The 11081-nt window shown below is 33.7% G+C and overlaps 3 protein-coding genes across 5 annotated transcripts; 2 read left to right on the top strand and 1 right to left on the bottom strand.

Moving 5' to 3' along the window:
* The first annotated feature begins 2156 nt into the window (after positions 1-2156).
* LOC106328869 (60S ribosomal protein L6, mitochondrial-like) lies at positions 2157-3223 on the top strand. Of its 2 annotated transcripts, none has more exons than XM_013767402.1 (2): positions 2157-2384; positions 2756-3223. In XM_013767402.1, exon 2 carries the CDS (start codon positions 2790-2792, stop codon positions 3096-3098), a length of 309 nt encoding a protein of 102 aa, XP_013622856.1. In that variant the 5' UTR covers positions 2157-2384; positions 2756-2789; the 3' UTR covers positions 3099-3223. The 2 variants fall into 2 exon arrangements, with proteins under 2 accessions (XP_013622856.1, XP_013622857.1); XM_013767403.1 differs by having other exon boundaries at positions 2760-3152.
* An 8-nt stretch (positions 3224-3231) lies between these two features.
* Positions 3232-4499, bottom strand: LOC106328868 (ADP-ribosylation factor-like protein 2). Of its 2 annotated transcripts, none has more exons than XM_013767401.1 (5): positions 4394-4499; positions 4215-4325; positions 3974-4136; positions 3821-3901; positions 3232-3604 (listed from the first exon to the last, which is right to left on the bottom strand). In XM_013767401.1, exons 2-5 carry the CDS (start codon positions 4283-4285, stop codon positions 3467-3469), a joined length of 453 nt encoding a protein of 150 aa, XP_013622855.1. In that variant the 5' UTR covers positions 4286-4325; positions 4394-4499; the 3' UTR covers positions 3232-3466. The 2 variants fall into 2 exon arrangements, with proteins under 2 accessions (XP_013622855.1, XP_013622854.1); XM_013767400.1 differs by having other exon boundaries at positions 4398-4492.
* Positions 4500-6860: 2361 nt separating this feature from the next.
* LOC106333077 (putative 2-succinyl-6-hydroxy-2,4-cyclohexadiene-1-carboxylate synthase) lies at positions 6861-10071 on the top strand. Its single transcript, XM_013771564.1, has 5 exons — positions 6861-7414; positions 8508-8683; positions 8793-8885; positions 9719-9786; positions 9882-10071. The coding sequence occupies exons 1-5, from the start codon at positions 6934-6936 to the stop codon at positions 10006-10008; spliced, it is 945 nt and encodes a 314-aa protein (XP_013627018.1). The 5' UTR covers positions 6861-6933; the 3' UTR covers positions 10009-10071.
* The last annotated feature ends 1010 nt before the right edge of the window (positions 10072-11081 follow it).

The following is an 11081-nucleotide window of genomic DNA, read 5'->3' as shown; positions in this document are numbered from 1 at the left end:
CTTTCGAATTTAAATTTCACAAATTTTAATTTTAAAAAAAATTAATTTTTAAAAAAAAATTAATTTTTTCGAAATTCCGAGGAAAAGCACCCTCGAAAATTTCCGACGACCTTTTCCTCGGAATAAGTCGTCGGAATTTAAAAAAAAAAATCCGAGGGAATGTTCCTCGGAATTTTCCAAGGGGCTACGTTCGTCGGAAATTTCCGAGGGCCACGTTCCTCGGAAATTCCCGATGCAAATTCCGAGGAATATTTCGTCGGAACTTCCGAGGATTGGACCATCGGAAATTTCCTCGGAATATACCGAGGAAGTCCTCCCTTGGTATATTCCGAGGAACTTTTCGACGATCTAGTGGTCCTCTGAGTTTCCTCGGAAATTCAGTTCCTCGGAATTCCATCGGAAATTTCCGAGGGATTTCCGAGGAAAAATGAATTTCCGAAGAGTTATTTCCGAGGACTTTTGTCGTCGGTATATCGTCGGAATAGCGTTATTCCGGCGACATACCGACGATTTTTTCCCTCAGTATGCCGTTGTTTTCTTGTAGTGAGTAACTTGTATATCATTATAAATGGATATGTGTTTTGTAAAAGAAAATCAAAATAAAGAAAATATATACCAAAATATAAAATATACTTGAAATACAACATTTGATGATTTCAAATAGAATAACAAATACTTTATTTAGTTTAATGTAAATTTAGATATGATGAACCTAATAAATTTACTATTTAATTTTTATTGTTTTCTGAAAGGTCTTAGTTTTTATAGTTTTTTGAAAGGTCCAAATTTTTATAGTTTAAAATTGACATTTTATGTTAATTTACCCAATTTGATCAGAAAATGCTAATTTACCTAACATCTTTTTTAAAAACAGACAGACAAACAAAATTAACCCACATTACTTATTTTGATAGCTTGATGAATTTATAAAATTAAAATTTTAAACTTTAGTATACTTTTTATAAATTAAAAGACTTGTCTAGCAACAATTAAATAAAGTAAACCCACGTTTGGATTCGTAACTGCAAGCTTCATGATACTTTCACCAATAGCTTTACCTTCGAACTCAATTGCAGTAGTGAATACTGAAAATAGTTAATTCAAGAAATGAAACATCAAAAGTGTTACAAAAGAAAGTCAACAAATCAAAGAGAAAATCGCAAAGAATAAAAAACATGCAAAACCTTCTTTGTGAGGCCAAAACCTTATGATCTTTGATTCAACCGGAAGATCATTGGCCGTGAGTGTAGTTATAGTTTCTTTCTCAAGAATAATATTTGCTTATGCTCCATTCTATCTCTCCAAACCATGACTCCCAGAGGCTCTGAATCAATAGATAGAAGAAACTAAGTTAGCTATGCCATAGTGATCTAAAATTGATTCTCTTCAAAATTACTGTACCAGTTATCAATTGCTTACAGCAATTCCACGGTATCAATCTAAAATATTGTCTTTAATAGACTTTTAAGTATTAGTCTAGATGAAAAAAAATTTAAATTAAATTGGTGAAGAAATCTGATGTGAAAATTGAAATTTTAAGAAGAATGAAAAGATTTCTTGTTTTGCCGGAGAAGATAGGAAAAAAAAAAAGAAATTGAGAGTAAATTTATAACGAGAAAAAGACAAAAATAACACTAAATCAAGTTTTTGTTCTCAAACTAACACTCAAGGTCAAAACTCACAAAAATAGCACTTAATGTTTTATCAAAAGTCACAAACTTAGGGTTTAGAGTTAAAGGGTGAAGTTTAGGATTTAAGGTTTAGGGTTTAGGGTTTAGAGTTTAGAAATGAGGTTTTGGGGATAAGATTTCAAATTTTGAAAAATAAAAAAATTAAAATTTTCAAAAGATAAAATGCTATTTTGTTCATTTTAGTTTTTGAGTGCTGTTTTTGCGATATAAACTTAGAAATGTGCTATTTTAAAGATTTGCCCGTTTATAAAAGAGAAAAACAGTTTAAAATCGTGTCAAGTGATGAGTTTGATCGCAGACAGATTATTCTGATACATATTTGCTAAAAATTAGGGATCAAAGTCAATTTCTTTTCAATCAACAGTTTTTTTATTTTTTTCAAAGTATTTTTGATTCGTCAAATGACTTGTATTTTAGTATATAAAGGAAACCAGAACCGCATTTTCCGTCAATCGGCCAAAACGCAAAACACAGCTCTTAACCAGTGGGTTTTGTAAACTCGAGGTAGCATAAACAGCGTGTCGTTTTAAACGGCTAAAAACATCAACCTTTTTTAATCTGCATTTCAAAGAAACGAAATCAAAAGCAGAAAAGGTTTAAGGCCGGAGGAGTTAGGGAGTGATCTGGATCCGCCGGCGAAGAAGTAGCACTGACCCATTGGTCCTCTTTTCTTTTCGCCGGAAAACAATAAAGGTATCTGTTTCTCTTCTATATGGATCTCTCATATTATCTTCTTCTTCTTCTTCCCCTTGGCTATTCCATTGATCACGTACAAATGATTTCGAGATCTTTTGTGCTTAGAGCTCACGGTGTTCATGGGAACTGTGGAGAACACACTGTGTTCATGTAAATGGGGTTCCTTTTCCATTTCAACTATTCTCGTAGTGTTGCACGGAAAGTGTTCGACGTATTTCCTGTTTAGCTCAACGATTTTTACCACGTCTCCAGGAGGGTTCCTTTGTCTGATTGAGTAGTATAGGGACGAAGTTTGCTGACTTAGTGTGAAACCCTTTTGTTTTTTTAAGTTGACGTTCTTGACAAGTTCAGAGATTTTCTCGTTTTAGACAGGTGAAGCATTCTGTGTGGTAAGAAAGGAAGATGGAAGCCAAGTTCTTTCGGTTCTTGAAGATTGTTGGAGTTGGATACAAAGCCCGAGCTGAGGAAGCAGGGCGTTTCTTGTACCTCAAGTTAGGTTACAGTCATGAAGTGGAACTCGCGGTTCCTCCGGCGGTCCGGATCTTCTGTTTCAAGAACAATGTGGTTTGCTGCACAGGGATCGACAAGGATAGGGTACATCAGTTTGCTGCAACTGTCCGGAGTTGCAAACCTCCTGAGGTTTATAAGGGCAAAGGCATAATGTACATTGACGAAGTCGTCAAGAAGAAGGTTGGAAAGAAGTCGAAATGATCTCTTCTTTTCTTTGTTTACTCTGTGGAGAACCTTGATTGTTTGGTGATAGCTTTGGGATATGCTTATCAATAAGTTTGACTTGGATGTATGAAACATCATTTTGTGGTTTATGTTAATTTTCAATCAAACAAGAGTAGAAGATTTTTGTCTTCAAACATGTTTGTTGAATCATTGTTACAATAAGGGCTGAAAGAGAAAAGCTAAAGTGCAGATGTGAAGTCACTTGAGCTGAATAAAGAAAATGGTAATAAAAGAACAGGTTCGATAGGCACAACGTGGGGGTGTCTGTGAGGACTGTGAAACTGAATCTTCGGCTGGAAATGCTCGAGCATAGCATGCCATTGCGCAATGCAGTAGTTGAGAGATTAGTCAAGCATGTAAATTCTGGAGGCAATGTCTTGAACCAACCAATCGAATCCTTCCAACAAACCTTCACCTGTGTATGCACTGCAACCCACGATCTTCCAGTGCCTGCTTTTATCCATGGACTCTAAGTTAAGCACCTGCACAAGAAAGAAAAATGAAAACTCATCTTACTCGACCCAAATAATCCTCACTCAAGATGAGAGAGTAACCCTTTTAAGACAGAGAGAAGAAGAATCAAGCCGATATAACACACACATATCTTACGAATTCTCACTGAACAGAGAATAAACCCTATCATGACAGAGAGACAAAGACTAAACCCATTACAGTTTCTAAAGTTTCAAAACCCTTACCTTACCAATCTCTTCAGGTGTAAGAGCACCTTGAATGTCCTGCTTATTTGCTAGTATCAGCAAAGATGACCCAGCAAGCCTCTGCCATTAAAAATGAAGATCAGTAGTATCCAAGCTTTTGATTGGAAAACATAGTAGACAGTTTGATAATACCTCTTCCTTCAAGAGACTGTCAAGCTCCATCTTGCAATCATCTAACCTTCTGAGATCAGAGCTATCCACCACCCAAACCAACCCATCAGTCTGCTCAAAGTAGTTCCTCCAGTAAGATCTTATAGTCTTTTGCCCACCAACATCCCATATATTCAGCGTATACCTACACATACATGTTTGATGATATATTACTCAACCAAGAACATGAAAACTAGAAAGCTGTTGTGAAAAAGGAGCAGACTTTTGGTAGATTATGGTTTTGATGTTGAATCCAAGAGTCGGACTGATCACGCTTGTGTCTTCTCCGTTCATCTTCAGAACAATCGTCGTCTTCCCTGAGTTATCAAGTCCACTACACACAGCACAAATCATCAAATTTGAGATACATTTAGATGGGAGGAGATTGTGAATCTGACATACATACACCATAAGAATACGCATCTCCTTCTCTTTCTTCTTGATCTTCCGAATGATGCTTAACAGTCCCATTCTTCGATTCACTGAAACAGCTTCTAACCAATCTCGCGGTGGCTCTCGTCGACGTATAAGTGGCCTTTAATTTGCAAACAATATGGGCCTTCGATTAGGCCCATTAATTCTACAGCAACACGTATGAGGCTTACTCTATTGGGTTAGTGGCTACTAACTACGTCCATTACCTCCTTGTCTTGGCAGGTCAGGGGTTCGATGTCCCTCAGAAGGTTAAATTGATATACTATAAGTATATGCACTTTGAGGAGTTATAAGTGGACGGTAAGTTATCTAGAAAGTCAATCGGTCAAAATCATATAGTGTAGTCCACACTAGATGATGCATCAACAGGCGAGCTCGCGCCACCGTTGCTAACTAGGGCTTAATTAAGCCAATTCAGGCTTTTATTTTAGCCACTGACTTGATGCAATGACAAGCAGTGGCGTTTTAAGGTTGTGCCGAGAGTGCTTTTGTACCGAGTCTCACACTTTTAATTAATTTTTTCTTTAAAATTTTAGGATACAAATGTTTTAAAAATTAAAAAAAATGTTTAAAAATTGCAAAATAGGTCAAAATTTCATAAAATTAATATATACAACATATTTTTTTCATTTTGTATAATATGGTACAAGATCCAAACAGTATTAGAACCGCGCTTGACGACAAGCTATTTTTTTATCGGCGGATGTAGTATTCGCCTTCTTTAAACTTCTATAATTCAGGAGGTTGATCTGCTTCTACTAGTCAAGTAGCTAACATAAGGCTGCAAATCTTGTATAACAACACATTCATGGCCGGCTCAACATTTACTTGGACCCCTGGGAAAAAGAAAAATTAGGTTTTTAAATTCTCTAAACTTTTTTTTAACGTCTGATTAATTATGCTATTACAACGCTGAGAAATATTACATAGACGATCCTACAGTCGACAGTTCCGCCATGCTGAAAACCTCTTGTAATCATTTTTTTCCATAATATGCATAATTTACGTTTTCTGGGGTTTGAACCCCAAACCTCCGGGCGTAGAAACATTAATGAACCCTTAGTTAAACCATTGGACCAAGGAGCTTCTACAATTCATGTTTATTTAATATTTAAATGTATTTTAGAATATTTTATCATCAACATCTTTATAAAAAAATTGATAAAAACAAATTATATACATGTAAAATATTTTAGGGTCTTTTTTAAACCAAATTTAATGAATATTTAAAATTTTCCATATAAAAACATGTATATATATAAAAAAATTGGACCCGTAACTTGAACGGAGGACACGGGTTTTGGGTCCGGAACGGTTGCACCGCTTGTCCCCCATATTAGCCGGCCCTGACAACACTGCAAGATATTGCAGACTCGGAGGGGTGCAGAATATTCGGAGGATGGAGATTATCATCAGACGTTTCAATACATTCATTGTAGATGATTGTGAGAGAAATAATAATGATAATTAAGCAAAAGTGGGCTATAAGGTGAATTTGGAAATTGTATTATTTAAAATTGGAGAATTATAGATGTTGGTGTGGATTGTGCTGTAGTGAAAGTAACTGATAATATAAATGTAATATTCAATATTTTGGCATGACTTTCGTTTTTAATATATATTATATTCGGTAAGTTAGTTAGGTTATGCATATGTCTTGGCCATTTTGGATTTGTGCATATTATATTTATAATCATTATGGTACAATTTGTGAATAAAACACTCAAAGATGACGTGATTACTTAATTATTGGAGATTTGGAGGTTATGGGTCATGTAGTCCAGAGAAGGGTTCATTAATCACAATATAATTAAGCTATTTTACTCATATTAATTTTGGTCTAATCGCGTAGCTCAGTACGTCAATTGACAATATAGAAACCGTGGGTGGTACGGACCACGTTGGGTTTCTTTGCAGCATTGTAAAATTGACCTGTATAGTCCATATAACACCAGGAACACAAATGAATAAAGAAAGAAAATGTATATCTCCAACTTTTACAAGATTCGGAGTTTTCATGCAAGACAAGTAAGAACTATATTTCCACAATAATCATTAATTGCTGAAGAGAAACATTACTCTAATATACGAGGCACTCATAATACTTCTGTCGGTAACATTACAGAAAATGGTAGAATCGTACGAACCAATTATGCGTACCAAAATGACAATCCTACACTATATAGGCTACATCCCTACTAAAAAAGAAATAAACTTTACCCCAAGTTCAAAGAAAAACGGATTTTCCTTTTATTTCACTAAAGTTAAATAGTTACTACATTTTGCAAAGTTACTAGCTATTTCGCAAAATATCAATCAAAACAAGTCTGGCAATATAAAATTAACAATGCAAAACACGAAATGATTGGACTGGTATAAATAAGATCACATAACACCAAATACATTATAAATAATCACAACTCAAACTATAAAATCTCACCTTTTCTTTTATCTTATTTCATTATCAAACATAAGAAGAACAAACAAACAAACAAAAAGGAAACACAATGGTGAACTTGGTAGAATCACCAAAACCAATACTGTACGGCCTCATGAAATTAGCCGGCGTTATTCCATACACCGTAGAGATCGAACCAGGGACAAAGATAAACTTCTGGATCCCCAAAGAAACCCTTAAAAAAGCCAACAAGTCCAACAAAAACTCTGACGTGAAACCCAAGAAACCTACTAAACCAGCCATTTTGTTCATCCACGGCTTTGCAGCCGAAGGGATCGTGACGTGGCAATTCCAGGTCGGATCACTAGCCAAAAAATACTCAATCTATATACCGGACCTCCTCTTCTTCGGTGGTTCCTATTCAGATAAACCGGACAGGTCACCCGCCTTTCAAGCCCACTGTTTGGTCAAATCTCTTCGTATCCTTGGAGTGGATGAGTTTGTCCTTGTAGGGTTTAGTTACGGTGGAATGGTGGCTTTCAAAATCGTAGAAGAGTACCCTGAGATGGTTAGAGCCATGGTGGTGTCAGGTATTTTCCATATTTTGGATATCTTGTGTATAGGGTGGGTGGTCAAAGCGGGGTTAGCCCACGACACTTGACCCTAGTCACCCGACATGTAATGGGATAAACGTTTTCTAAGTTTCAGTGGCCTGGCCTGGACCTCTGATATTTTATCTCTATCATGCAACATGCAAAGCAATTTATGCCTAACCATCCATTGCCTTTTTCTTGTTTTCCTAGCCAAAAAAAGACACTTTTTTGTTGTATATCAATCTTTGGTCATCTTATTACAAGCTATTTGGAAAACCTATATTCTAGACTACATTTGCGAAGTGATTTTGCCACATGTATTTTTTACAATCAATTTCACAAAACAAATATGACATGAGCTACCGAAATTGATGACATGTTTTATATCTTAATATGACATGGACAATTGCATTTAATGTTAATTTATATTTTTGGTAAACTTTTTAAAATAAGGTAATAACTCATATATTACATTTAATGTCAATTTATATTTTTGGAAATTTTTATAAAATATGAGAATAACTCATATATCATCCTTAAGATAAATATATTCAAATATGGCATTGTAAATTTCGAAATATAATTTAATTATATATTTTTAAATTATATAATTTTATTACTAAATTTTTTAAAAATGTATACAATTTTTTTTAGAAAATTATAAAATTTTAATCGTAAAATCATTATGTTCTTATATATCTACAAATTTTATAAATATTGTTTAATTTTAATTTTTGGTAATTATGCAACTTTTACTAATTTATTTAATATATTTAATTAAAATAAATAGATAGAAAAATCTATCTAAGATTATAATTTTAAATATATACATGCATATTCTTAAATATAATTTTTATGTTTAATTAAATAAAAGTTATATTAAAATATTGATACTAAAATTAAAATTTACAATATTAATAAAATTTTATTTTAAAATATAATTTATATTTATCTGTTAAAAAATATTTTAATTTTTTGTGCAGGAAGACACCGAGTTGTCTTATATTATTATATTTACGTAGTAATATCATTCTTAAACTATATATATATATATATATATAGATACAGTAATAATTTATGTCTATATCAGGTTCGGTACTCGCGATGACTGATACGATCAGTGAGTCGAATTTGAACCGTATAGGGTTTAAGTCATCAGCGGATCTTCTGTTACCAACTTCGGTTAAGGGACTCAAGACTCTTTTTGCCCTTTCTGTTCATAGACCCATGTGGTTCCCGAACCGTCTCTTCAAGGATTACCTTGAGGTACGAACTTACACAATTTTGAAGATTTTACATATGGGTTTATTCTTTTCTTTTGGGAGAAAAAAAAATCATTCTCATTTGGTTAATAATATATATTGTAAATGTTAAGGTGATGGATACCAATAGGAAAGAAAAAGCAGAATTGTTAGAAGGTTTGGTCACCAGCAGGAACGAAGATGTGACCATCCCTCGTTTACAACAGGTTTTTATATAATACTCCATACAAGAATAATTACATAATTATTCACACAATATACATAATTGTTTCATTTATCTAACCTAGAATTCCATACAAGAAGATTCCGACAAAAATATCAATTACTCTCTACGTAAAAGTACTCTAAAATACCACAAGATTTATCTAACTCCAAAGCAAAAGAAATTCAAAGTTAAGATTTAGAAAGATTTCTACGAGTTTGGAAATGGATCCTAATCATTTATAGTGTTCCTAAATTATTAGAATTTTTTTCAGTAAATCTTAAGATTGTTGGACCTCTTTTGGAATTTTTAAAAAAAATATAGTGGTCTATTTGAGAAAATATATTATCCTTGAGAGTTGTAATTTAGTCTTAGTGGGGATTACTGGATTAGGAAATTCATCAAATTTTTAGGTTTTTTTAATTCCTCCTTTATTGAATACAGTATTTATAAAAACTTTTATAAATCCAAGGTTATTGGAAATAGCATGTATAGAAATCCTATCAATTTTATTTAGTCTGCAACAAATTGTTTATTAGAGGTAAACCCCAACAGATGAAAGCACAATTTGAAAAAACAACCAAAATAAGATATAGAATAAATAAGATGGAATTGTTCTCGCAACATCTAAAAATCATTATACAAAGAATGAAATTACTTCTAGTTAGAACTCGACTCATGACTTGTCTAGAAATTTAATAGTTTGCATAAAATGAAATATTATTTTCAAGGTTTATACAGAAAACGAAAATAGTATTACTTAAATCCAAAACATTAAGTATTTACCACTTAACAAAGCGATATTATTATTATTTTATAAGAAAATTGGTTATGCAGAAAATTCATCTCTTGTGGGGCGAAAGTGATAAACTTTTTAATCTTGAAATGGCCAAGAGCATGAAGGAGTAAGTTGCAATGCAAAAGTTACTTTTCATTGAAATCATTACTGAATATTAATAATAATATATATACATATTCTCATTTCAATTCTGTTTCACAGGCAACTAGGCGAAAATGCAACAATGGACAGTATAAAAAAAGCAGGTCACTTGGCACATTTGGAGAGACCTTGTGTATATAATAAACGTCTCAAAAAGTTTCTTACTGCAGTTTACTCCGGAAACTAAAATGGATGTAATTGAATGACGCATTATCCTCCTCGGCATCAAATTTGTGCTATTTTCTTTGTTTTATTTATTCTTCCTATTTCAAAAATAATGTAATCATATTGAAATGGTATACGTAATCATATTGTTTCTATGATGTCAAAAAAAAAAATCATATTGTTTCAATGATTTTGCATTTTGTCACTATGCAGACGTTTTTTCTATGAATTAAGAGGAGATAGACCTTTTCTCGATTTGGCCCAACTTCAGTGACAGCCTAATTAACTTAATTCATTAACCTTCTCCGTTCATTAACCTTCTCCGTTCTAGCATGTAGTAATTGTAGTAGGACGGGGAATCAAAATCTATACTATACTAAAAGGGAGATATACTCATCATATAAGCTATCCATGTCTTCAGCCAATGAGGGAATTCTCTTTCGACATTTCGCCATTGCTTCTAACTTAAAGAGTAGAACTGGCCCTTTCGTGTAGGCTTTAAAAATTTTCTATGGCCCAGTTTACACATAAGACACGTATTGCAGTCTGGAACGTCGTAGAACTCTGTCTCTTCCACTTCCTCTCCGCCGATCCTTTCCTCTGTAATTACTGTTACCTCTATCCTTACTTCAACAATCAATGACCCACCTCTATTATTTTTGATCCGTGTTTTGGGTTTCTCCGGCCCGCTACCGTCCTCTTATGTGTCGCCTTTAGTTGATTAGGGTTACCGTCTCCTTCGAGATCCTTCGTTTGAGGGCGCTTCCTCTTCCACTAGAGTTCAATTTTCTTATGAACTCCAATAATATATTGTCTCGAAAAAATAGGAGTCGATCGAGTGTCTTCCCTACAAAGGAGTGTCAACAAGTGATGGATGAGCAAGGTTCTTCTGGAGGTAATCATGAGATATGTTTCCTCTTTGTCGATTTAATGAGTTCATGTTTCTGTTACGTAAAATAAGATTCGTGCTGATATACACATGAGTGCTTGAATTTAGTTACTTGATCTCTGGATTTTGACGGATTCACTCTAGATTTGTCAACTGAGATTTATTTTTCTGAATGATGTTTGTTAATCAAAAGGCTGAGTTGATTT

Source organism: Brassica oleracea, chromosome C3 (genome assembly GCF_000695525.1).
Source record: "Brassica oleracea var. oleracea cultivar TO1000 chromosome C3, BOL, whole genome shotgun sequence".
Lineage (NCBI taxonomy): Eukaryota > Viridiplantae > Streptophyta > Magnoliopsida > Brassicales > Brassicaceae > Brassica > Brassica oleracea.
This window is presented reverse-complemented; position numbering and strand designations above follow the sequence as displayed.